Consider the following 27,940-nt stretch of genomic DNA (forward strand, 5'->3'; position numbering starts at 1 on the left):
CTGTCATAAACAAGAATTATTTCAGTACGTTCTCAAAATTATTATAATAGAGGTTAAATGAAAAATGAAGTACAAAAGTTCAAGAATCTGGAGGCACAGGCTAGGATATCTGTTGTTCTGCGCTTTGCTGGTCTGAAAATATACTTTGCACACAGATGACTTTAACAGATTTTCTATAGTGCAGTTTGTTTTTTAATCTTTCTGTAGAGGTTTCTGGAGTTTCTTCTGGCTGCCGATGGCAATATGTAGCTGGTTTCAAGATGAACTGCAAAAAAAAAAAAAAAAAAAAAATCAATTTTCCCAATGCTGCATTATTACTTTCTTTAAAATATAATGAGTCTACATATTGTTATCTAAAAATACACATGAAAAATACAGAATTTTCATAATTTGCTAGCCAACTGCATGACTCTCAATGGATGCTGTGACTTCATCCTCACTTATTCAACAGCTCAGAAACAGATATAACAATACATTTAAAATAATATATTATTTGCCGTTACTCCCTCTGTCATTCAGTGTATGGTAGACCCCTTTCTAATTCAAAGGACTACTCGTAGGCTTATGGTCTGTGTCATGGCTACTCAGCTTCTCCAGTACAGAAGGGCAGCAACCTATTCATGCTATCTAAAATTAAAAAAAAAAAAAAAGGAAGAGAAAAGATTTTTAAGGGAAAAATATTTAAGGTCAACTTTTTATATCCTAAGGAATTAAATTGCACAAATAGGAGTTGGGGGCTTATCAGAGGAAGATTTTTATTGTTTTCTTCTATTATATTTTTAAGCCACATTGCTCCTGAGACAAAATACAATTTTTCTAGAAAATCAGAGAATCAATATTGAGTTTCTTAAGCTAATATTTGTGGTTAGATAGAGAAGGAAGATATATATATATATATATATATATATATATATATATATAATTTTTTGTAAGCTTACATATTTATGGTTTTTTTTTATTTCAGGGACATTCCCCTGAAGCTCCTTACTCTGTATCTAAACAGTGGGGCTCTTTCTTCACGGACAGCTTGCCAGGCTTGGGAAATGCTGAAGAAACTTTACTTAGCACATGGTCCTGTAAATGCATTAGCACTTACAGCACTATTGCAATCCCTAGTCTTGAAGCAATAGCAGGTAAGGAAGTTTTTTTTTTTTCCTCCTAATGAACATGTAGTATTCATGTAGTATTCATAGCAATCTGTAGATCTGTTTTTGAGATTATGTGTGTCCAATGTGCATTCAGAAATACTCTCCTGATATCACTCAACAATACACAACTAGTCATTACTTTGATGTTTATGCTTGTAACTGCTGTCTGTCACTACAGAACTGGAGCCTAAAATCTTCTTGTTATCTGCCAAAAGACCATACAAGCCTTTTTTCCAAAGCAGCCCTAAAAATCACTTTGTTTTGAGAAGTAACTTTAGACTTTCTACCCTCTTCCATCAAGACTGTGACAAGGATACAATTATGATTGATCTGCTGATTTTTTTTTAACTGTTTTACCCTGGATTAACCATGCATTATTTTGTAGTGATAATTGCAGCAGTAATACTACAGTAGCTTTGTAACTGCAATACATATCAGCTGATTATGAAGTGGTGGTGAAGGTCCTCTATTATCAATTCATCATTTTCCTTGCTCTATATTATTGATATACCAGGCCTAAAGGAATAAACAAATTATTACATGAATGATGTGCTTAGCAGCATGAAGAATAAATATTTAATTTACTAGCCCTCTCTTCAGATGGAGCCTACCTCATGCATAAAGCCAATGAATAAAAACTTGTTCTGAAAGAACATTTCAGATTTGTAAAACAGCTATTTCTATTCCACTGCCAGAACACAGGCAATTATCTCTCACTCTTACAAAAGGTGATAACATTGTGGAGTCAGTGAATGACAAAATTAGAATAGACCTGGTCTTTTCAACCATATTCTACAAATTTTTCTACGTTGTAAGAATATCTCAAAGCAAATAAGCTCATACAGTGCCAGAGTTTGTTTACACTTCTAACATCTACTGTGTTGCAGTGTGTATTTCAGCCTAAAGGCTCAAATATAACAAGGAAAATTGCCAGGGCAGAGAGAACTTCTGTAAAACTCTCTTTAATACTTTTTCCTGAGTCATTGTGGAGTTTTCTTTAAGATTATATTTGCCTAAGGGAAATACATTGGGCAGCCTTATTCTGTGAAAATCTGCCTTCCAACCAGCTCCTCCAAAGCACAGCTCAGTTTGTATGGTTAGCAAAGGCTTTAAACTGCAAAGGTTTCAAGAAAAGTTTCCAGCGACAGATGAAGGGGTGATGAAGGGGTGAGACTTAATAAAGCCACACAGCTGCAAATTACGTGGTGAAGTGTGGGAGCAATACAGCTGTCTGTTCCCTCTGATTTTATTCTCAGCTGTGGAGCCTCTGCAATGTCCAGCTCCATCAGGAGGAATACTCTGTCGTGGGGAATCGCCTTCCCTCCACTGCATCCGACCCATGCTCGGGCAGTGACTGGTGTCTTCGTAAATTGTATCCCAGAGCTAAGGGATAGTTCAAAACCAGCATTTCTAACTTGCAGCTGTGTGTCTGGAAAGAAACTCAAAGCTGAATGTGTGAGACCTATGGTTTCTTACAGAGAGAGGTATTTCTTGTTTGTTTGTGCTGAAGAGCAGATGTTCATTATTATGGATGTTGAGGAATTCCTGACTCCTCTTGAATACCTTGTCTAACTCCTGTTACAGCAAGCTGTGCGAGTCCCTGCTTTGCCAAGCCCGGAAGTTTTTGGCTACAGTTGTAAATTAGAGCCTAGCTGCATTTATTTTGGAATAACTAGCTACAAGAGATTCAAGCCGGCTCTGTGAGCCCGACGCACTCTGGCTTTTCTTTTTTACTCACGTATTTTAATTGCCAGCAGAGGACTTCCCTCTGTCAATTTGCAAAAACATACGCCCTTCCTCAAGAAGGTCCAAGTCCAAATGTGCAACCACAGTGCTGGTCTGGTGACTGTGCAGGCCAAGCGTTCATCTACCAGCTTGGGCTTTGCTAGCAGTGTGGCCACAGCAACACACAGCTTAATGTGACCTGGCCAAATGAGCATCTACCATGTTCCCTGAAGGTGTTTTGCACCTTGAGTTCTGGATTGAGCATTGCTTCACTATTAGCAATAGCTGAACTGGCCTTTGTATGTCTCTGTGAGCAATAGTAAGTGCCACATAGAAATAAATATCCTAACAGATTATAATCTGCAAAAATATTTCGATAAAGCCAAACAGTCATTATTATATTAAAATACACTTGATTCGTGTTTTTTGGATGTAATATATACCTCCACATCAAGAATGGCTTCATTTATTTCCCGAAACATTCTTTTCATTGAAAAAGACTTTTTAACAAAATAAATACTAGTGTTTTACAAAAATTACTGAGTTTTCATCAAAATTCATATGAGAACTCCTTTGAAAGTATTACCAGAATTTTGTTTTGGTTAATAAAACCCTTCAGGGCTTGTTTCCTTTTTTTTTTTTTAATATAGAAAATATATACAACGTTTTAAAAAAAAAGTTGTAGCTCTGCTTTGAGAAGTTGGGATAAAAAAGCTTTGACAGTTCTCCTTTTTTTTTCATCAAAGTATTGTGAGTTTGCTGCCAATGCCTTTTAGTAGTTTCACCTAAAGAATTTATGCATAAAAGAAAAGGGAATAATCTGGTATTTATCAAAAATATTCTAGGAAAAGGGTTTCGCAGAGAGTGCTGCTGCCACAGTTTTTGGCCATTCAACGTATAAAGTAACTGAGCATGCACAAAAATTGTTACTGTAGTAACTAAAATGACAGCTTGATGAAAAAATAGTCCAATTCATTGTTCTTTAGCTTTCTGTGCTAAATTTAAGTAGTTGTTCTTTTATACTTTTGTCCTCATCTATAGCTGAAAATTTAGTATCTGACTCAAAAGTGGTTTGCATTCAAAGATATATCAGAAATTCTGAATTCTCATCTGGTCTCTAACAGGCAAAATATTAGTGGGATTGTACATTACTAGGTCACAGCTTGTCATCTAAGTTCTTCTGACAGTCCCTGAAGAGAGATAGGCGTTTTCCTTAAGCATGAAACAAAGGACATTTTGGTTACTGCTAAAATTGCCCAAAGGACAGAAAGGATTTTCCGTCATATGTTCTGTATCCTTCCTTGGTTTGGAGGGGAAATCAGACAGAAGCCAAGCAAAACTCTTCATTGAAGATATTATCACCTTGACATTAAGATAACATTAAGAAAGTTTAACCAAAGAGAAACATTATGGCTATATTTCTGTAATGGTAAGAGGAATGGAAGTTTTCTAAACATTTCATAGGTCTTTTATGAGCTATTACCCACTTTAGTAAGCGGGGAAATTTTTCTTAAGTATCTGAAAGCTGAGGAACTCATAATTATATTGACAGTAAGCAGTTAGTAAAATAAAAGAAGCCAGCACTCCTACGCCTATTCTTAATGCCTCATTCACAAGTCCATCTACTCCTTCACTTTTCTGCTATTGAATCGCTTCTCATTTACAGCTCCATCACAGTGTCTGACCTTTTGAAAGTGCAAAGATATTATAGGCCAGATTTTCAAGACCAGGATCCATTACTGTGGGAACTTTCCATCCTAGCTCACACATGGAAATTAAAAGATAGGGGGAGGTTGTCTGAAAAATGACATTATGCATAAATCACAATATGTAATATATCCTGCGCAACTTTAGAAAGCTTGGTTTGAGCGAAATAGAGCCAGGTACTTTTATCTATCAACCTTCATTATCTGAAGTTTACCTTCAAGTAGCATGTTATTGTTATTCTGCTGCATTTTGATCAAATTTCCAGATGCCCATGTAAATAAGGATATGTCCTGCATCATGTAGATATTCCAGCAATGATTGCAGAAGATCTCTGATTTACAAAGAATAAATATTTTATTTTCTAAACATGTTTTTGTAGAAAAGGTCACTAAAATCACTAGCCAATGATGCCATTTCAGATTGCAATTTGATTAACAATTTAAGATCTCAGCAATGATAGGCATATTTCAAACTTTTGGTGTTGGATGGTGTTTTTACTAAAGTCCCGCTTCAACAGTTCCATGATTAGGAACTGTGTAGTTTTAGATTTTATGGGGGGATTTTAGTAAGTTGTATCGTTTTTTGTTGCAAAGAAAAAGTTGAAAAAGTGGGCCCTAAATTCCAGTAAAGAGAACTCAAGATAGATATTTAAAATTTTATAATATTTAATCTAATCTCCTGAACTTGTCACATAACTTCTGAGTGGTAAGGTTTGCCATAAAATTAAAAATGACTGCAAGCAAGAGCAGGAGATTGAGCAATGTAGGAGCTCAAAACAGTTGCATTTCAAAGAAGAATGAGTGTAAATCTAACTGTTTTATGAATGCAATCTTTATTCCACATTTTGGAGATTTGATAAGCAAGCCTATGTCACACATGAGGATAATGCATTTTCTTTAAACTAGCAAGCTATATGAAATCTCATGATGCTTTGCCCACATGAATCCATAAGTTTTTCTTCGTACCCTGTTGTTATTTCAATTAGCTAGTACAAAAGAAAAATCTTAGTTAAAATTTGTCAAAGCTATCTCTTTAAAGAGGTCTACAGATCTATACCCTGCATCCTTCTGCAGGAGTTCGAGAAGTCAGTCTGCTTGCAATATAAATATAATGATAAAATTGCAAGCGAACCATGACAAAGTTGTTCGTGTTTCTGCTTAGAGTTGCAAATTATCTGCACAATAGAAAACACAAGGCAGCTGTGCCTGGGACAGTAAATCTGGCACAGATATACAGGTCTACCTGTCACAGATTGCCTTAAAATTGCAAACCCCACACTCCTTCAACAAATATTTTAAAGCTGAATGTCCTTGAAGAATCTGCTGGTGCTTTGGAAGTCATTAATGTAGCCAAGCATGTAGCTAGGTACTTGCTTGTATATTGTGAATGTTATCATTTGTAATTATTGCTGAAGTAAAACAAAAAAAAACTATATTAGAATACAATTGTTCTATGTTTTTTCATTGAAAATGCATCAATTAAAGTCAAATCCAGTTCCTATTAAAATTAAATTAGTCTTTCATGTAACTGGAGTTATTATGCTCTGGAGTAATTATATGCTCTTACTTGTTCAAATAATACAATAATGGGCATATAATGTACTTATACCTATAGAGGTATCTGTATTATAAATTACTTGTTAATTAGCTGTAACCTTTGATATATAATGCCTTCCCTTTCAACTGTGCTTTTACCCACCAATTTCAGTGTAAGAATGTACTATACAATACCAGCTAGAGACTAAATTTAACAAAATGTTTGGTAATTAAACTTCCTTTTGTGCTCAGCTGCAATAAATAGTAACTGTCATTAAAAGTCCTAAGAGATCATTTTTATAATAATTTTTTAAATGCAAGAAATGCATTTTAAAAAAATTGGTGTGTATATATATATGCTTATGACAGAATCATTTTGAGGGTTTCTGATTCTGAGGTTTTGACACAAGTAAAAACTGGTAGCAAAGATAATTTACTACAGAAAAGACCGGAGTTATGAATATATTACCAGTATCTTGTTCTGAGCTTGTGTGTAAATTGAAAAGCATCAGATAATGTAAATCTGATTCATCTGTTCAGGAAACTAACTTCAGAGTTTTTAATTTAAGAGAAAAACATACCCAACATGACAGTCCAATATGATGCATTTATTTTTTTCACCTGCAAAATATGACTGAAACTGACAATAAACTACATTTTGGCCATAACAAATTATTTTTTCAGTGAATTAGAACTAGCTTGTAAAAATTCTTCAGGATACAGTATTTCCAAAGGGTTTGAGACCCCAACTTTCCCAAAGGATTTGGTTATTTGGTAGTAATTTTGAACACAGAAAAGATGTTTTTTCAGTGCATTACAATTTGTTCAGCCTTTCCTTGCTCCTCCATGTAGGTATATTGACTTGTGCCCCTGAAGGCCTTGTCAAATCATGCATAACCCAAAAGATTACTTCCTAGCCAATAACCGACAGAAATGTTCCTGCAATCTTTATTCTGCTCTGTGAGATGTCAAAGCACAGCCACCTCTAAAAGATTAAAGGGAGAGCTCATGAGCAACTCATTAAGAAAAGGGGAACCATTCCGTCATTTCTACTTTAAAGTTATCCTTCAACTCAGGCAGCATAATTTCATTTTCAGGCTGTAATTAAAGCTATAATTGGGTTTTGACTAGACCCAGAGTTATGAGGTGGTTTTAAACTGCTTCTTTAAAAACACTGGTGGCAATACAAAGTGTGAATGTGGAAAAAAACAGTGAAGATAGGTAGACTGTCTAAGTCACCAATTATTGGAAATATTTTTTGACCAGATTGGAATTTTACTTACCCCTCAATCTCATACATACAAAAACATTGCTGGAAACATTTATGTACTCTGGGTTGGTGCCTAAAATATTCCCTCTGGATTAAGATGATAACACACAAGAAAACAACATAGGCTTTGTCTTCACTGCTTAAAAAGCTCAGTGTGTGCGTGTGTGTGTGGATTTTTTACCTAAAGTAGGCAGTGTCACCCATTCTAATGAAAAAACAGGAAAAGAGAAAGAAAATATTTATTTTTGCAAGAGAGGGGAACTTGACTAGGTTAACCCAAGTTTGGAGAGTAATGTTGATCTTGTTGAATTTACCCCATAAATAGTGAAACCCCATATGAAAGCAAAACGTAAGCAAAATCTTCACTATATTTTTATTGCAGTATAACTCTCATGCCTTCACAGATTAAAAAGGCACCTTATTTCTTTTTCTCAATCAGTAATGCCTGTAGTCTCAAACAATTGATTGTTTTTAGGCTGGCTTTTTTAATTTACTCCCAAAACAATTCCCACCTCCCTTACAGCCAGGCTGAGTCATTCAAACAGTACTTAATTAGCAGGTCCCTGAAAGAATAGCACCTACTTGTGGGGTCTTGGCATTCTCTTACAATTTTTTTTTGTTTTTAGATTAAGTCAAGTTTTAATATTTTCATTTAAGAAAGCTATAGTCTAAGGTTTTCTTTTGATCCGTTCCAGATCGAGCTTAGAATGACACAAGGCTGTTCCCTGAAAGGATCTCCCAAAAAGGACCATTTAAAATAAATCGAGAATGAGAGAACACTATTGCCTTCTCATTTAAATAATGAGTTTTCTCAAACAAAAATAAAACACCAGAGGAATTTCTAAGGCTTTTCTTCACTGCAGACTTTATCAGACTCAGATATTTGTTTAGTGTGTGCCATGTGCACAGCTGTTGTGTTCAAGCAGGGCTCAGTGGTCCCTTAGCTGCTGGTCGGACCTTAAGTCATGTTGTTGTCAACGCAAGTTGTTTCTCCCAAGATAGTTGCAGTGAAACTGCACGTCATGAGCAATCTCACCCATCGAGGTGGGATGCTCTTCCCATCCCCTGGGTACTCACCCACCTCTAAAACCCTGACAGTGAGTTCTCAGCTCCATGTCTCCCAGCAGCTTGCTGCTCGGGTTCTCTCCAGTTTCCCCGTTTCTCATGTTAGGTGCAACAGAACAGTAACTGATAAAAACTCCTGGAGACGGTGAAGCTCTTCTTTAGGTCAAGCCCATGGTACACATGTCTACTGGTACAGCAGCGGGCTCGTTCTCTGACCAATAGACCCGTGCTGGCAAAGATGCAATTAAAGCAGCAAATCTGCACTTTCACTGAGGCTAGTTTTAGTTTCGATTCCTGGACACCCAGGAATAAACCGCACTGACAAACACAGCACTGCCCAAGTGACAGCCACCTCCGAACTAGGAAGTTTTATCGACCGCATTCAATGCTGCATGCCTGTACCGGAGACTCTCCCGCTTGCTCCATGGTTCCCTTCCCTCCCTCGCCCTGCACCGCACCGCTCAGGTCCTCTCCCTCGCCCGCCTTTCTTTCATTTTCCAGTCACAGTGTGTGGGCAGCAGCAATGACTTTTTGCATAATAGATGGAAGAAATGCTTTACTCTTGCTAACTTCAGCATTTCAGGAGCTTTATTTTGATACAGCAAACATCTGACCTCCTGTTTAGGAAAAATCAGCCTTAGAAATTTTGCTAAAAATAATCGATATCAGATAAACCCAACCGTGACCTTGTTTTCTTTTTTTTTTCTTTTTGCCACAAAAACGCTCCCTCACATTCTGCGCTCTTGCTACAAGCACTGTTTTAATTGTTATGCAATCAAAATAGGTCAGCAGAGAAAAACATTTTGTATTTCAGAAAGACAGCAACACATATTGTAGTTTACCTGTAGATTGGTAAGTCTCAGAGTAGATCCCTTTACAGCAAAGCCAAACTAGTGAGCTCTCCTGCAGCAGTTATGCCTGCTCCACTGTTAAGAAATTATTTGTTTAACGGTTATTAAGAAATCAATATTTTCCTCATTCTTCAACAGCAACTATGAAATATAAGCAAAGTCTTATGGCAAAGCTTCTAGGCTAGTATAAATAACTGGAATTCCTCCAGAAGCAAGAGAATTAATGCCGGCTGACAGTCTGCCCCTATAGTTACACCACCTGGATGCTGAGCCATGTGATAAAGCTCTGTGTGTGTTTTTTGAGATTTGTCACAATTATGCAATTTAATCATTTTTAAGTTTAAAACTTGGGTATCACTAAAGAGGTTTTAGCTTTTCTCTCTCTGCAATTTCTTTGGTAATAATCAGGCAAGTATATCTGGATTCTGTTAAGAATACAATCCTCCTGTTTCCTACAAGGTTTTTGCATTTTGGTTCCAGCCCTGCTGACTGGCATGGTGCTGACCTCAGAAAAGGGAGGGAAGTTCTGCTTTTTGTAGTACTTCTCACTCGTCAAGGGGATGCTGCTGTTGTGTCATGATTAAAAAATGCTGGCTTTGCTTTTGTTGCTCAATATTGCAAAATGATTCATGACATTTCTTCTGTGTGTTTTATGAGAAATCTGTTTTTGTCTTGGCGTGTGCTTTTAATTAGAAAAAGGTCTTCTATGTAAAAAGCTTAGTTAAGATTATATTTTCCTAATGCATTGGTTTGTTCAAGGAAATCTCAAAAAAGGATTAGACTTGAGGTTTGAGTTTATCAAGCAGGCCTCTGTCTGGATTAGATTATAATTGTCTTCCATTCAGTTACTCAAATATTTTCCTGATCACTCATCTGGAATATTACGTTTTCTCTTCCTCCGTTTGTGGCTGGAACTCTAATTTTTACTTCCAATAAAAAAGCTTGTGGCTTTCATTTAGCTGCCTTACAATAAATGAACAGCAGACAGACATAGAGGCATTTCCAGTTAAATAACTAGGAAATCCGTCAGTATCACCTAAATGCATGTATGGATGTAAGTACGCATAACCGTCAGAGCACAGTGTTGTAATTAACAACACTTAATAACTACATCTTAATTCCTGGAAGACAGCAGCTTAATAACTGGAATTAGCCTCACAGTGGTTCCTGTTAGAAGTTTTCAGTGCTGTTTTATTAACATCAGGGCTGTTGAAGTCCTGCAAATGGTGTAGGGCAGCACAGGAAGCCCTCAGTGAGCTCCTGTGGTCAGTCTATGCATATAATCCATGAATGGTGCCCAAACCACTGGGAAATGCTAATAACTCTGTCTGAAGGGTCATTGCGAAGGAAACCTTTTCATCAGTCACTTGCACTCAGGCTCTGGTATGTGAACAATGAAAGAAGCAGAACAGAAATTCAGGAAGAAATATCTAATGACAAAAATTTTGCTTGATCTAAAAAGTAACATAGTCCTTTAGATCTCCATTTCTGACTTTTAGGAATCTGGCTCTAAAAAAGAGATTCCTCATTGGGTCATTTCTGTGTAGGACCTAGACTTGCCTATCTCACAATAGGTAGTATGTCAATACCTTTAAGTTTTCCATATAGGAATGGAAGGGAGAAGCGTGTAACTGAAATCCAGAACTCAGTTAATTTTCCATAGGTCTGAAGCGGTGAAAATATCTCTGTGTTGGCCACTGATGGGGCAGTGTAACCATGCTCAGACAGAGCAAGGGGCCCATCAGGCTAGAGGTTTCCCTTCATTATCTGTGGCCTTCACTGTGTCTTTTCTCCTTTCCTTCTAGCCTGTTGTCATCTTTTGCAGCTAGATTATATCTACCAATAAACGTAAGGAGGCAGGAGGAAATGATAAATTATACAGGGAGTGAATATCCTGTTTGTCTTAGGAACAAAACAGGTCTTAGTGGAATTACCTAAGTATGATAGAAAATTTCCAGGATTTTAATCCTTAATGGAGAGTAGAGCCAGACAGTTCATTCTTCCAGCTTAAGTGATTTAGTTATTTCGGTTTTTATCTGATGAGTTTTGTACCGAGTTCATTATCAGTGTAGCTTAGGCCTGATTAGAGCCTTGCTATCAGATTATATCTCTGAAATATATATATATTAGGCAGGCATATATACCCCCTGCCTAATTTAGGACCGACCTTCCATCAGGTTTAGATGAGAAAGGGGTACCAAGATGCAAGGGTCTGCTCAGGCAGCTGCAGTTGTGAGCATGCACAGACGCAGAGCTGGAAGAAATTTACTGGTAAAAACATTAGGAAACCAATCAATAAGCAACATTTTTTTTTCCTAAGCTGCAACTTGCTCTGGTATCATATACTGTATCTTCTTTTTGCATCCTTTTGCAACAGGTTGTGGGGTGTACAGCCACTTCAGTTGAGCAAAACTGAACTGCTTTTTTCTTCTCTGTGTCATAAGGGATGATATGAGATAATAAGAGATACAAAATGAATTGCTGCTGTGTCCGGGAGGCATGTTCAAGACCTTTGTCATTGTTCTTTGTTAATGAGTCAGTATTGCTGGAAATGGGGAGATCGTTATCATTTACATCAACAGAGGCTGGATCGAGCTTTGGTGCACAATTCACCTGACACTTTTGCAATCCAGGGCAACTGCAGTTTATCTGAAGTTGCAAAGATTTCAAAGAACTTAATCTAAAAGAACTTACAACAGACTTCATCTATGATATTCTCTGGATTTCTGTATTTTCATAAATGTTACATTTCCCCAATAAAAATCTTCATTTCTCTTTCCCTCTCTACTTACCCTTCTTCCTCAGTGTGTTTTTATTTACAGCCACTAGCATTCCAAGTATGTTTTTCTGGATCTGTCCAAAGCTTTCTCATAAATATATCCATGAAATAAAGCAATAGTATAAAAATTACATACCCTGGACAAATCAGTTGCATCAGATGCAGCAAATAAAATAATTGATGAAAAAAAATCTGGAAATGCAGGAAGATTTTTCCTATGCTTGTAATGCTTAATGGGTGAGGAATAATATGCGCTTCAGGTCTCTTGTGACTTTCAGTTATGCCTTACAGAACACTTTTAAATATACATACCTTCTATCCCAGGTAATCTTCCAAAGTCAGTTTGCTCAGAACAAAGCCATAGTTAAGTAGATAGACTGTTTTCTGAACATGTTAAAAAAAAGGTGATTATTCCCTGTTGGAGTCATGTGCATTGTATATGTGGCTTTGGTGTTTCACTTGATTGTTTAAAGCTAGTTTACCATGAAATATCAACAAAATTACTATTTTGGTCCAACTATTTCTTTTTTTTGACATAAGCGACTCTTAGCAAGTCTGCCCCATTTATGCTGCTCTTTGGTAAAACTACGCTTGGGAGACTCTGGAGTGCTAGAATTAAAAGCTATCAAAATTTTTTATATAAAAGCAACTGTATAGCATTTAATTTTTTACAGCTTATAATGATACTCACATATGTTGCTTAATTGTTTTGATTTGCTATTTTGGAAACCTTTATTTTAAATAGAGTTGTCTCTATAAATAGACTCAGCAGGCAGTGATTTCATTGGGCCCTCAGTAAACTAGAAAAATATCTGCCTGTTCTTTGCTGTGCTCAGAAAAGGCTCTAGAGATTTTGTTGGCTCAGACAAAATGAGAAAATGTGCTTCTTTCACAACCTGAAGTAACCCACTTAATAAAGCAATCAATGTGTAATTCACTTGTAATCCTGTCTCCTCCCATTCTTGCTTTGTTCCAGCCTGTATCTAATTTTTCAACAGGATCTAAATACTAATTTGTTTTCTTTAGCTGTGTTTAATATGGTCTCAAAGCTGCAGGTCTGGATGTTATCCTGGTGCCTGCATATGAATTGCTTGTGAGATAGAGCTGAATTTCCTGTTGCTTGTGCTGAAATTGCTGAGAATGTGACTTGGGGTTTCACAAAGGCAGCTGAGTGCAAAAAACCTTGTAGTATGTAGTAACAGGATACCATCACCCAAAGCTTATTCCAAATTAAAAAGAGTAAAGTTGTCATTCTGGTAACTTACTGTTCAGATGAGCTGAGTAATAGTTTTTTACATTTTGTTTGTTTTTTTTTAAATAGACAAGTTAAGAAGGAGCTATCCTTTTTATTTGGTTTGTCATTTATTGAAAGAGTATTTGTTTCTCGAATAAACAGTTTATTTCTTTATTTATTTTAATGTGATTTCTTGAACTTTGAGTAAAAAGGAAGTATGGGAAGTAAAAATTTTCTGACCATAAGGGGAGTGGATCACTGCTGGCTTTTTTAAAAAAGGCTACATAAAAGAAAGCTTTGAGTGTTCAGAACTATTTTAATGTATTCAGTGTTCTTTACAGACTGAAAGTGATGAGTAAGCCAAGGCACAAGTGCAGATTTCTAAGAATGCCTGATACAAGATGACGTTGTTAACCCTGAACTGCCAGAAAGTCTAAGAGCAGGTGCCTTTTGGGAATCTGGCTACAATAGCCATAGGGGGGGAAAAATAAAATAAAGAAAAAGAATTCTATGTTTTAAAAGTATCCCTTTTATGAGTAAATTGTTGAGATAAAAGAGAAGGGTGAAAACTTAAAGAATGAACTTGAAACTGTTCCTAATAGGAAAATGCTATGTAGGTTTAATGAATATTTTTATTTAATTTTTAATTATTAATTTAATAATTTTCTATGACTGGCATTATTGCAGCAATCAAGGAACTGAATATCCTTCACTACAATTGAGTTTAATCCCTGCGATGGCTAAATATGTAAACATGCAATCTGATTGAGTTCTAATACTAGTGAGCAACCAGCTCAAGGGCTTAAGAAGTACCTCTATTCATCACAGACTTATCTTTTATGTGATAGGGGCTGTGTTGCTAATCAGATGTGCTGTGTTTCTGTTTTTCAGATTTACCACTGGATTACAGATTTACACGATTTTCCTCAAATAACTCAGCAACTGCTGGTTACTACCCAAGCCCTCCAAGAGTACTGCTGCCTGCTGAGGAGTCAGTGTCTGTGAAATAGGTTGTCTGCCTTTCCTTAAGCAACCTTGTGGTCCTTACTTAACTACTTAACTACTTAACTAATGTTAGTTGGTGGAAATGCTGTGTGATGCTTCATAACATAGAATGTGATGCTTCATAAAATAGAATGATAGTTTAAAAGCAGCCTCCTGTGTAGCTTTGTGTTTCACTTGTTTCTGTAGTCCAGCTGGAACAGGTGAGCAACACATACTTCTCTGTAAATCTTTTCACCACCACTACCTGTTACAAAGTGTTATTGGCTTTTCCATGCACTGCCTAAATGCTGTAAGACAAGTGTACTAATAATACCTCATCCCAAGTTACACTTAAATTTATGCTTTTCAAGGACATTCTCTCTATTTAAGGTGATCCTGCTGCTACTGTAAGCCCTGGGAAAGACCTGAAACTAGACCCTGAGCCACATCCCATTAAGAGTTATCTTGGACAGCCCAGGTGATCGTAGTAGTTGGGTGTTTTGCAAGCTCTAAGGAAGTTATTCTCCCCGTATCTAAACAAAGAAGAGAAGTACAATAACTGTTCTTGGAGATACAGAAAGACTGTGACCCGAACTGATCTTTTGGTAACAAAAAGATGCTTCGTATTCAAAAAGAGACTTGAGTGGAATTTAGGCAGCTAATGCAGAATTAGAGTCCTCAAAACCTTTGTTGAATGCTTCCTATTCCTGAATGTGCCTAACCACTATTACAGCAAGGTTCCCTACATGTCTTTCCTCTCATAGTCTTCAATACCTCAAGAGTCAGAGCTCTTTTACAGGACAAGGGAAACCTGTGTACAGTGTCCTCTACAGCTCAAGGGGATTCAGATCCACATTTTCTACCTCCCTGGCAAATCCTTTTAAGGGTTGGAAGGATATAGCACCAAGCTATATACATCCATCATTGCTAAGTACAACCTAAGCCCAGAAGAGGAGCAAGATTCAAGACATAAACTGTTTTTACTTTTTTTCTTACTGGCTAAGTTAAGGAAATTCATATTCTGTTTTCTATGGATTCAGTCTAAAGACCTGATTCTCCAGAGCTTTGCATAGGGAACCTTAGGTAACTAACTCAGGGTAGCTGATTCAAAAAATGTCTAAGATATTCACTCAGTTATCAGTTTTGTCTAGGCACACTAGAACGGCAGAATTGGTGATAAATTTCCTTCAAAGTTAAGGGAACAATACACAGAAACATTCTTCTCTCAATTCTTGTTTTAAAGAAAAATTCATATTAAGAATAAAGACGGAAAATCCTCTAAAGAAAGTCCTTGGTTCTTGAAGTTCCAGTGGAGAAGCAGTATTTATTTAATACAGTGATAGATTTTAAAGACACTCTTAACATGAGAAGCTTACCAGAAGAGATACGTATATGGACTTGATTAAATGTGAGGGTAGTACTTGTCTCTGCTGAAGGGTGTCACTAGCCGTTTGCACTTGCTGCCAGAAGGATCACACAGTAGCAGAGAAAGAAGTTAAAAATAAAATCACACTGTAATCATGATTTCATATATCACTACAGTCTGTGGTTATAGGAAGAGTTAGGAAAATTACTTGAAGCATTTGCTAAAAAACAGAATTCCTGCGAGATCAGTACTGCCTCCCTAAGTTTGAAGGGCAGAGAAGAGAATAAGGTTGGAAAAAACTGAAATATTTCAGTTTTGCATTTTCAAACTTGACTTTTAGTTTTAACTTTTATCTTTAGCTAAAAGGATAAAACATAAATTAAAAGAAAAAAAATAAAGTTTCTGCAGGTGGCTGAAAGATCCTCACAACGAAATAGAAAGTTTATTTCAGGTAGAAAGAAAGGGTTTCATAAACTTAAACATTTTTTTTCTGATATTTTCAAAAAGAGTTGTTGTCTGAGTATTTTTTGATTCAACCACCAGATTGAAAAGTTCATATGTGTTCAGCAGTAGTGATGGTGAGAGGCCTGACTGCCATTTAAGGTTGAATTTGTGGCTGCAAAAGCAGAGTTTGACAGTGGAGAGACTTTAGGAGGGCAGCTGGTGCTCTGGTGACTGGAGAGCTGCTGGAAATGGAAATGGAGGTGGTAGGTGGCATGGATACCAGGGAGAAGAAAGGCACATGACAGAGAACTGGTAGAAAGCTGGCCATATTGAACATGATATAGTAAGGATTCTCTTCTTCTTTATTTTTTTTTGTTTTTTGAATTCTTGAAAATCTGTCAAATTTCTTGGAATCTGTTGTGAGAGTCTATCGACAGAAAGATCACTAAAGTGTCTGCAAAACGCATTTTGGGTGTCGGCAGGGAGACGTAAGTGTGGCAAGTTGTAATGATTCGTTAAAAACATTGTATCTGGCTATATAGCCCTGAAAATCATAGCTTTACTTAAAAGAAGAAAATAATACCAAGTCTCTTTTGGCATCTATTCTAGTATGAAACATATCTGTTGAATTTTAAAATAAAGAGAATTTATTTCTGAAAAAAATGTTCTTGGAAGTTCCATTACTTTATAGCCAAGTAGCAAAAAGAAAAAAGGAAGATTAAATCACAACAAATCAGTGCAAGGACAGGTTAAGGCTACAGCATCGAAGAAAGCAAAACTTGAGCCACTCAGAATGAACAGATGTGTAATCCAACCAGAACCGCCTACCTTTTATACCTATAGAAAAGTCAGCTTTGATGCTAAGCAGAGCTTACTCATAACTGCTTCCTGAACAGGACTTGTTTCTGCAAGCTAAAGGCTTCCTAATCCCCAGTGAGTAAAAGCATAAATAAACAAATGCAGATAGGTTATCCGTGGTAGATACAGGGCACACACGGCTTTCTGAGGCTACTGGGAGCTCTTTAGCTCATTTGAATCCCCCCGTTGTCCGGAGGTCAACATATGTGATAAGGCAGCATCTCTGAAAGGATTTCTAAGGCAATTTCTAGGAAAGCCAAAAGCTCAGGTACAGGTGTGAGCTGTGCAGTTGCCCCGCAGGCACAGCCCAGTCCTGGAACTGGGCGAGGAGTTGCAGAGTTTCACAGTATTGTGAAACTCCTTTACTCCTTTAGATGAGAGAAAAAATTAAATTACCATAAAAGGCAGCATCTGAACTTCAAGAAGGCCAATGGTCTGCTGGGGTGCATTAGGAAGAGTGTTGCCAGCAGGTCCAGGGAGGTGATCCTCCCCCTCTACTCAGCCCGGAGGAGGCCACATCTCGAGTACTGCGGGTACAGTTCTGGGCTCCCCAGTCCAAGAGAGACATGACACTACTGGAGAGAGTCCAGCGGAGGGCTACCAAGATGAGGAGGGGACTGGAGCATCTCTCCTCTGAAGAAAGGCTGAGAGAGCTGGGCCTGTTCAGCCTGGAGAAGAGATGACTGAGAGGCGATCTCATCAATGTCTACAAGTATCTGAAGGGAGGGTGTCGAGAGGGTGGGGCCAGACTCTTCTCTGTGGTGCCCAGTGACAGGACAAGAGGCAACGGGCACAAACTGACCTGAAACACAGGCAGCTCCACCTGAACCTGAGGAAAAACTTCTTTGCTGTGAGGGAGACAGAGCCCTGGCAGAGGTTGCCCAGAGAGGTAGCGGAGTCTCCTTCCCTGGAGATATTCAAAACCTGCCTGGACGCGATCCTATGCAATGTGCTCTAGAGGACCCTGCTTGAGCAGGGCGGTTGGACTGGATGATCTCCAGAGGTCCCTTCCAACCTTGGCCGTTCTGTAATTCTGTGATTCCATAACTTAATAGTTAACTTTAGTAAGCTAAGATAACTGTGGTGAAGATAGGCACGAGCAGCCACCAATCCAAAAGCTGATTTAAACCAGCATAAGTAGCAACTAGCTGTTGTCCAGCATGGTGTGACTGACCTAATCTACCTAGGGACCAAGCATACGCAGTGGCATAAGACAAAAAGGGGGTTTCTTATATGGATAAGTGATGGGCAAGTCTTTTGGGATGCCAAAGGGTGCCAGGACCCTCCGTGAGGTTACTGGGCTGGCCATCTAGTGCCTTAGGACTTAAGAGAATTTGTGCATAACCACTGATCTAACCCTTGCCCTTCAATGGCTCTTAATGCTCTAAATATTATCTATCTGAGATCAAATAAATAGCCTTTAGCACTGCCAATGTTGCCTAGAGTGATTTGTTATCACAGCAGTTGACTGCAACGGTTGGAAACAGTATGAGCACCGCTTGCAATGCCCTTGTAAGTTATGTTTTTGCCAGCTGTTGTACAGGTTGTAGGCTTTTTAACGATCTTTTCGACTGATATTTTAGAAACTGAGGAAATGTGACATACATCATTGGCAAGTTGGAGATTAGTTATTTTGTAAAATAAGAAGCAGGGAATCATCTACTGCATCCAGTACACAAGACTTGCCTTTACTAAAGAGAAAGGAAACGTGAATCCTGTGCTAGCCCCAAGTCTGTGGTCCCAGCACGGCCTGGATCAGATTTGGCCACAGCCAGGTTAAAACACGTTCTTGTGTCATCACAGAGGATAAAAATGCAGCAAGTGTAAAATACACTTTTGTATACAAGGTCAATGTTTTACAGCTGTTCAATGTTGTAGAGAAAATATAATTTAGAAATAAAGAAGTCACTTCTGTGCAAAGAGGTAAAGGTTTCACATAGTACCACATGACAGCTAAGGATCTGATATGAAGATGTTGCTTCCCTAGGGAACTTATATACAAGATGTCTTGGACTTCCTTGGCAAGGGAATACAGCTTGGGAAAGATGGCTCCTGGAAGGAGCAGGACAAATTTTTCTGTAAAATTAAAATAGCTGTTTTCACTTGGTATTTTTAAGTGAATGACTTTTAAAACAAAATATTCCTCTTGCTGTACATATACTTGGAGGCAGATTCTTCTGAAGTATAGAATCAGATTTAGGAGAGGAAGCACTCAGTTAAGCTACGTGGACCTTATCTCTGCAGAGAGGGCCAGATATATCGGGGAAGCCACAAACATCTATTGCCAAGAACCACAAAACAGCCATCCCTTTCAGCGGCACTTAGCTGATCTAGAAAACCCAGGGGAAAGGCTCAATCCCATTATCAGTCCAGTTGCCTGTAATTTTGTTTTTTGCAATTATGAGTAAGTGGAACATCAACCTCCCCCACAATGAGTCACAAGAGAGGGAAAAAAAAAGTAAAAAATTGAGGTTTTATTCTGAATGCTTTTCGTGCATGAAACAAATCTTGCTTTTCCATAGCCATTAGAAGTAGAAATGCTTACTTAAAAACAGAGCATGGATTAGGGCCAAAATAAGATGGAATTCTGGAAGTTAGACAGACTAGGGGATTTTCAGCTTGAAAAATTTGCAAATATCTTTACAGGGAAGATTGGGGATTTCTCTGTAGAGGTCAAGGGACTAAGGAAAGCATTGGGGCCAGCATGACTGATCATTTTCTTGAATATAAGACTAAGATCTAAGGAAATCTTTTCGGGATAAGGTGGGTACCCATAGCATTTTTCTGACATGCATTGCAAGACCATAGAGGTTTTGAAGCTGACCAGATGTCATGGTTCACAAATGGGCTAACATCTGAAGCGTTGCATCTAACTTTCTGCCCACGCTGTAGCTAAACTAATTTTGTCAGAGCTGTGCTAAAGATCCCTCTTGCTTCCCACTCAAGCTGCCAGAGCGCGTTCGTGGTTGTCTCTCAGTTATAACGACTTTTAAATACCTGCCCTGGGGTGAGAAACCATCACAGCCACTTCAAAAGTGTGGTATGGCTTACAGCCCCTTGCGCAAAGCAAAGGAAAAGGCGCAACACACAGCAGGGTAGCAGCAGCACAAATGGTGTAACACCCTGTCTAACATCTGCAGTGGATCAGATGGTCTAGTCAAAACAGATTCTGTCAGTCAGAAAGTTATTTTGGTGGAGAACTAAATGTTGAGTGGTGTATAGACTCCTCAGTTGGATCTTCTCTTAAAAGCTGAATAACTTACTTTCCTTTTAAGAGCAAAGAAAACAGTGGTAAAATATCTTACACTCTGCATACAGGAGAAGAAGATAAGAAAAGCCATTCTTTTCCAAAGTGTATGTGAGTGGTATTTTGGGGGGGAACTTTTAGGAAGACAAGTCCATGAGGGGTTCAATAGGGGTTATACTGCCACAAAACTAATGCAACTCTGAGAACTCAGGGTCCATGTGCCTAAGAAATTTACACTAAAAAATCAGCTTTTAAAGCCTCCACTCACCCTCTCTGAGGAATAAAATTATTTGTGAATGTAATAACTCCTTCTTGCCTTCTCCTCAGATTATACCTGAGAATTGCAGGGTGTTTTGCTACACCGTCTTCCTGGGACCTCAGGCCCATGCTAAGAATTTAAACGGGTGTTCCTAGGTGCTGAGCAGTCTGCAAACTATGTTAATCCAGAGAAAGAAGATGCCATTTTGAATTTTGTGAAAAGAAATATGTGTCATGAATTGAGAAATAAGAAATTCTCTATCTTACACTGTCAGAACACTCAAAAAACGTCTCCTGGGGGCTGCTGTTGAAGCAGCTGCCACAATGTTGGAAATAGATAGCAACAGTGAACTTTTATCCCTGCTTTTTCCCTCAAAGGTGCGCATATATGTGAGCATATATGCCCATACATATATACACATAAACAGACAGCCATTAATGACAAGGATCCTATCACCTAAGAGCTTAAGAGGCTAAGGGAATGACCTGCATTTCATAGGAGGATGGGCTTTTTTTTTTTTTGGTCAGTTGAATAAACTAATTACTCTTAGGTGGTAAGCAGGAAAAATCTCTAGCTCGTTCATAGACAGGTAATGGAAAATGGAGTACAGATCCTTGAGGAGGATACAGCTGAAGGTCAGCATGACTAACATTAATAGTTCAACAGGGCAGTAACTGGCTAGAGGGTATCAGTGAAGGGATTTTTTACATATATTACAATTAAAAATAATTAATGAAACTTACCAATTGTGTAGGGTTTTTCTCTTCTCCCTAACGTTTCTCCTGTTATTTCATAGGGTTTGAAGATAACTTTTTTTACTGATATTAATCAATGCACAAAATTAGCAGAAAAAGTATTATAACCTGAAAAGAAATATATGAATTAAAAAAGAGAGATTTGATAGCTATCATTAATATCATCATAATTGCATAGATATTATTAAAAGTAAATGTATTGTGTGTGTGTACACACACACACACACGCACACACACACGCACATGCACACATATAAATATATAAGTACATATGTAAAAACCATTGTCATGCAGGGTGAACTCTCAGTGACCCAAGAGTATGACTGTTTGTAATGGTGAATAATTACAAGGAGGTCGCAGGGATCCCTAAAAGTATGAGATAACAGTGGCCTTGAAAGCTACTGGATGGCACCACAAGACCCAGAACAATACACACAATAACCAGATGCCAAATTGTGCAACAATCTAATGAGGCCCCCATAACTAAGGGCAGAGGTGGAGCCATCTTTAGGGAGTATATATGACCGCAACAAAAGCAACAAGTTGGTGGGCACCATGGCTTCATAGTCAAGAATACAGAACTGATCACTCTGGAATCCTGTAATGCTGCATATGTAAGTGTTATCTTACCAGCTTTAAAGGGAAATAAATCTCTAATGACTGTGCTTCTGTTTGATTTAATATCACACCTTTGAGTGCTGGCTGTAACTGGGGTGCAATAAATCATAGTTAGATAATTATAAAGACAGGTGGAGAGTCAGAAACAGGTTAAAATACAGTCTCTATTAAAATACAGTCTCTAGGACACAGGGTGTTTTTTTTCATTTCTACATCTCTAATGTGAGGAAGATGAAGAGAAATATATAGAAGTATGAAGCACAAGAATATAGGGAGTGGGGGGCTTAGAAAGCATCTTTTGAATGTTTCCATGAACTCCAGCAGTTGTTTAGTTGTCTGCTTAGCTTTCTGTATACCAAGTGATCCCATAAAATAGGTGGACTCCAGTCTTAAAAATTTCATTCATTGAAAATGGTGTGTTCCAAAAGGAAAATGTTATCACAACGTGTCTGGCATTCAGGGGAGAGAGTGTCACAGCTCTAAGGGAGCACTTACTAAGTCTGTCTTTAGAAGGTTTCTGTGAGTATTAATGGCTTGTACTCCCCAGGGGATCCCACTCAGTTTATAACAACACAGAAATACAGGAGGGAAAAATGTTGTTATGTTGAAAAAGGTCACACATTTGAGAACAAAGTAACAACAAACTGAGCTGAATGAAAAGCCACATTTCCCCCCCACTCCGAACCTGTTGTCATATGTTAGAGGACAGTTATAAGAGAAAAGAAAGGGGAAATACTAAGGAAGGAGCAGCTGATGTGACAGCTGCTAGAAAGAGGTAAACCTAAATGCAGCCGTACAGCAATGAAAAAGTAATAAAAATTACATTGTCCTCACAGATTTCATTGTAGATTCTGCTGTTGGTAGGCACCGAACAGATGATATATGCAATTTTTTATTGGGTCTAGGTCAGTGAGCACCTATGTACCTGCTTTATGGTTGATCTTCTCCGGAGATAGTCAAGACTATGAATTTGTCTTCTCTCACAGATGTTTTACTTCTCCTTGCTGAGGTTACTGATGCTGCAGTTTCCCATTCACTTAGAAATCTGCAGGCATTTTTTTCTCATCTGACTCTCTGTCTGATGGCCTCAGGCTAAACCAGGCTAAACACATGGTGAGTGCAAGGAAGAGGGAAAGAAAGGAAATGTAAAGCAGAGAAAGATGTTCCATTTACATATGAAGAAGAGCTGTTTAGGAAACACATCTAGTGTTTTCCCCTTCCAGCTACTCTACTGCTACTTTGGCTGTCACAATGTAGAGGAGTAAAAGACTACATTTGCAGGGAAAGAACAGCATTTCCCAGTGTGCACACGTGTAACGGAGGACAGAGGGATGAAGGAACATCTGTTGCAATCAAGCCTTCTTCCAGTCCCATGGATATACCTGGCACCTGGTATACCCAGAGGAAACAGCAGGCTAGTTTTTCTCTTGTGAAGGAAACTGCTTTGCACCACAAAAGATTCCCCAATTTCCAACTCTTTCTTAGGGTTAATTAACTCAGGGTTAATTTCAGGCCACTCCCTAAAGATACCTAATTTTGGAATTGTGGCTATTTCTGCCCACTGCTGGCAGAGCGAGCCAGGGCCCAAAATCCCTGAGTAGTAAATGGCATGAATCATGCAATATGCTCATAAACTTTGAGGACGTAGTAGTAACAAGAAGTTAGGACACTGTCTGGTCCACACCCTCCCTGGAAAAGAGGAGAAGGCCAAAATTCCACCAGATGAGGCTGGAATTAAGACAAGTTTTGAAAACTGGAGCTGCCTTTATGTGACACTAACACAATCCAGAGGGAGAAGCTGGGGAGAGCAGCCCAGAACAAGCAGGGCAGGGTTAGCATTACACAAACACCCAGATTTGCAATTGTGCTACAAGAAGAGACCGGCCCAACGCTCATGTCCAAAAGATTTCAGCCCACAATGCTAAGACATAATCAGATATCATCATAGCTGGACATGAAAGACAAAGGGAACACAAGTGTTACAGTCCTAAGGAAAACAACTGTTTTTGGAGGTTTAGTGAAAGAAGCTGGAGGCTTTTCTATCTTTTCCTTTGAAGAGTTTTGGAACTTCATGATAAAAGCAGAAGCGCCTCTAGCGTTAAAACTAGAGACTGAGCAGATCGTGTAGAGAATACGACTTCAGTGGTAGCGAGGTACCTGAGAAAAACCCACAGAAAAATAAAAGCAGAAAAAAATTCCATTGCATAGGCTGGGCAGCCAGGAAAGCAGGAAAGGCCAAGGTTGTGTGTGGGAAACAGACTGCAAGCTTCCCTCTTCAGGCAAATATCCTCAGCCATAAAAAAACAAAAGGGAAAAATGTGCACATTTTCACAACTAATTGAGAATCAGAGAGTGCATATGAAGAGTCGGCAGACCTTTCTTGTCTCCTTTGGAAAAGATGAGCCCTACACCACTGTCGGCAAGCCCTACATCACTGTCGTCATGTTGCCTTGCTGTCTTTCTTTCTCTCCACCTGAGCACAGGAATGGGGGGCTTGCTCCCTCTTCACATCCTCCTGAGCCAGCCGGTCAACACAGTAGTAAAATAAAGGGAATTTCCCTTTTCTGCATCCAGCACCTTCCCCTTCCTCTCTTTGAGCTCAAAGCCAAACATCCACAAAACCATCTTGGAAGTTTTCACTTCTCAAACATTACTTGAATATGAGAGGGGGAAAAGAGATAGATGTTGTCAAGATGACCAGGAGCTGGCTACCCACAAAGCTTCTGATGAGGCTGACAATTTAAAGACATAGATTATATATTTCTGTGTCTAAAGCAGTTAGTTCTATGCGTGTGACTTGAAAAAAATGCCACTGCTGGAAAAGAGCAACACCTCCTCCCATTCATTTGGCTCAATCACAATGACACCAGACATTTCATGTTCCTGTTCATGTTGCTTGTCATAAAGGCCAAGGAAAAATAAATACAGAACATGTGACATACAAGTAGAATAGTTTCTGACCAGAACAGTTTTCGAACATTTTCCATGAAGCATACTCTGCACAACTAGCCAAGTGAATGTTCTTTAGCTCCAAAAGGTAAATTTAGCTCCTCACCAAAATTCATCCTGGAGTAGTGCCACCTGAAAGGTCAGTTTGCTATACACTTCAGTGCTGCATGATGTAGTTTATAGAAATGATTGATAGCTACAAAATTTATTAAGCTCAGTAGCACCTTTCCAATAGAAAAGAAAGGGAAAAATAAAATGGGGCGGCAGCAGGTTCTGATACATGGGAGCTCAAGGGGAGTGAGAGACCGCAGGAACAGAGAAACACAAAGAGAGTGGAAAGCTTATGATGGCGAGTTGCTGAGTCAGTAACTTAAACCAACTTTATGGTGGGTGGAAAGAATATGTAGCTTGGGGGCATGACTTGTCACATCCTAAAGGACATGTCTGAAACAGGTCAAATAAATTGTGTCCTAAAAGTACTTATTTTCCTCTGGTAGTTAAAAGAGGAGTCTAATGCAACTACATGCAGATATTTGCAATTTATAGGACAAAATGTGTGACATGTTCCATGTTTAAGGAAAAATGTGTGATGGATGCCATCCAAAAAGTTTGCTCCAGATGTCAGGAGCTGCAAGCAGGAACAAATTCCCTGGCACACAGCAAGACTGGCATATCCCACAGATAAGCTCAACCTTAGCAAGGGAGGTTATTCCCGTTCCTAAAGAGCAGAAGGGCATAAGATCAGAGAGGAGCCACGATCTTGCCTGTTGTGCATGCAAGTAACATTTTGAACATAATCATAGCAACAAGACTGGAAAGAATCTTGACAGGTCATCTGGTCCACACCTCATGCCCTAAGGCAAGATCAGTCAGATAGGCTTTCTAGACCTGAACTGTTCCTGTCAAATATTTGTCTAACTTGTTTTTAAAAAGCCCCCAGGGATACAGATGCCATTCACTACTGCTAGTTCAAGCTTTATTTACCCTTACAGTCACAGTTTTCCCTTATCTAGCTTAAATTTCCCTTACTGCAATAATATATTATTCTCGGTGGATGTGGAGAAGAGATTATTGTCTTCTTTTCAGCAGTCTTTATGTACGTGAAGGCTGTTAGCATATCTTCCTCCAGTCTTCTCATCCTTAAGCTATTTTTTTTCAGTCTTGCCCTATAAATGTTGCTTCCTAGACCCGTGGTCTTTCCCACTTCTCTTCCCTCTCCAACTGGTCCACATCTTAGGTGTGGTGGCTGAAAATGGATGCAAGAGTCCAGCTGAGGCCTTGCTTGCTTAGGGTGGAAAGAGTTTTATATGTAAACTTTTCTGTATATACATAAATGAATGGAAAACTCAAGACTTCTGTAGGGATGCTAGCATCACTAATTGTTGATTTTACGGAGGATGTTGAAGTAAACAGTGCTTGCAGGATGTAAAAAGAAAATTATTAGTGCTATTTCTGAATCTAGAAAGGAAAGATTTTACCTCTCTGAGGCACCTCTGAATCCTCTCATAAATTTTATTGCATTTATTTAGCTTGACAACCACCCTGCGAGTATTTGGGAAGTAAAGTGAACCCCATTTTACATACAAGGGACTGAGGCAGAAAGGCTTCTAAGCTCTCCAGTCTGGCTGTGTATCTCCACCCCACCCTAAGTCCGTATCAGAGCAAGACCCAAGCACATCCCAGCTCGTCCTCAATGAGAATGAAAAAACACGAGTGCACAGGCTGTGAGGGAGCACAGTGTGCTTTGCCCATCTTGACAGTGCAGCACAGTGCAGCTTCTCTTAAATGCAGATACCGGCAGAGACTAAGGTCCAGATTTAAAAGTCATTCTGGCTTTATGCTCTTCAGAACTGCAAGGTCTAATTCCATTTTATTTAGCATCAGATAACTAAAGCCTTTAAATACCTAACGATGCAGACAGGAGGGAGATGCTGAGACCTCTCCGTCCTCAACACTTTAGGCATCCTGATATTTTTGGAAATTCCAGTAGATCTGCACTTTTAACCACGTCTGGTCCAACTGGTGGTTCACCAGCTGCCTGTCGCTCTTCTCAGGCACATCGTGTGCCACAACGTTAATATTCTGCAACTGCAATATCAGCGCAGTGTAACATAATATCACTTAAATAGGTGTTTAGAAACATTTCTTCTAATGATTAATCTAGTGTTTGCATGACCGAAGCTGGAGCACTTAGCGCTTTTAGGCATGTCATTACTGGCAAAAAGCACGGCTTCATTCCAGGCTCTGGCTTTACTCCTCGAGTATGCAGCAACCGCATGTGGCTCCCTGTTCATTATGCCAAAACTGTCAATAGACACTGCTGCAAATTGCAACAGAAGTGAAGGAGTGAAGGGGGATGTATAAATTTGCTTGGTTTCTAAAGGCTTATTAATCTTGATAGCACAGCAGGAAGTCATGCTGCAAGCTGTAAAGAGCCTGTTTAAAACCATCCTCAGAAAACGTAGCTTTTACCTTTTAAGAGCGACTATTAATTAGGGAACACTGAGCACTGTTAAATAGCCCAGTAGCAGATTCAGTAATATCACTAAACAAATTACTAAAATGAAGAATAATCTTCGGGCAATGTAAACTTCAGGCAATCAGATACCATCCCGTCACACGTAAATTTATTTTTTTTTGGTCCCAGGAGAGTAGTCTGAAAACTTGTTCAGCTCGTGGGTGCCAGCGAACACTGGAGAATCTTCATTTCATACTTTGTCCTGGTTATGCAGATTACGAAAGTAAAGACAACCGTTCTCACAATATTGCTTGTTTTGTCCTCTTTTATAGTACTTACCTGAGAGGCTTCAATGGAATGGCTGCAACAGATGTCCGGATGACCTGGCTTGAATGACCACAGTGTTTCACGATTTTGTGTTTTGCACGGGGAGCAATTTAGATAAACAGCCAGGCTATATTTAAAAGCGCAGATGGATAAATTGGGAATCAGAAAGAAGCCCCGGGCGGCGCGGGCTGCGCAGGCTACGTGCCTCGCTCTGAGCTGCCGCGGGCAGCGCGGGATCCCAGTCCCGGATCCCCGTCCCCGTCCCAGATCCCCGGCCCGGATCCCCGCCGCCGCCGAGCGCCCCCGGCCCGCGGCGCTGCCCGCTGCCGCCGCCATGGCGTGAGGGGCCGGCGGGGCCGGC

At 39.0% G+C, this 27,940-nt stretch overlaps 1 protein-coding gene and 1 long non-coding RNA gene across 2 annotated transcripts in view; one reads left to right on the forward strand and one right to left on the reverse strand.

Annotated features, from left to right (window-relative positions):
* The window catches only part of NT5DC1 (5'-nucleotidase domain containing 1), a 158,062-nt gene extending 141,291 nt beyond the window's left edge, over positions 1-16,771 (forward strand). The window contains exons 11-12 of the mRNA XM_068938106.1: positions 965-1,133; positions 14,206-16,771. Coding sequence (XP_068794207.1) covers positions 965-1,133; positions 14,206-14,324 — 288 coding nt within the window. The 3' untranslated portion in view covers positions 14,325-16,771. The remainder of the gene's footprint in view (positions 1-964; positions 1,134-14,205) is intronic.
* On the reverse strand, positions 2-27,926 carry LOC138066734 (uncharacterized). Its single transcript, XR_011140177.1, has 4 exons — positions 27,592-27,926; positions 21,216-21,335; positions 9,293-9,376; positions 2-265 (listed from the first exon to the last, which is right to left on the reverse strand). It is a non-coding gene; the product is annotated as an uncharacterized lncRNA (long non-coding RNA).
* Positions 27,927-27,940: the final 14 nt, after the last annotated feature.

The sequence above is a fragment of the Struthio camelus genome, chromosome 3 (genome assembly GCF_040807025.1).
Source record: "Struthio camelus isolate bStrCam1 chromosome 3, bStrCam1.hap1, whole genome shotgun sequence".
Taxonomy (NCBI): domain Eukaryota; kingdom Metazoa; phylum Chordata; class Aves; order Struthioniformes; family Struthionidae; genus Struthio; species Struthio camelus.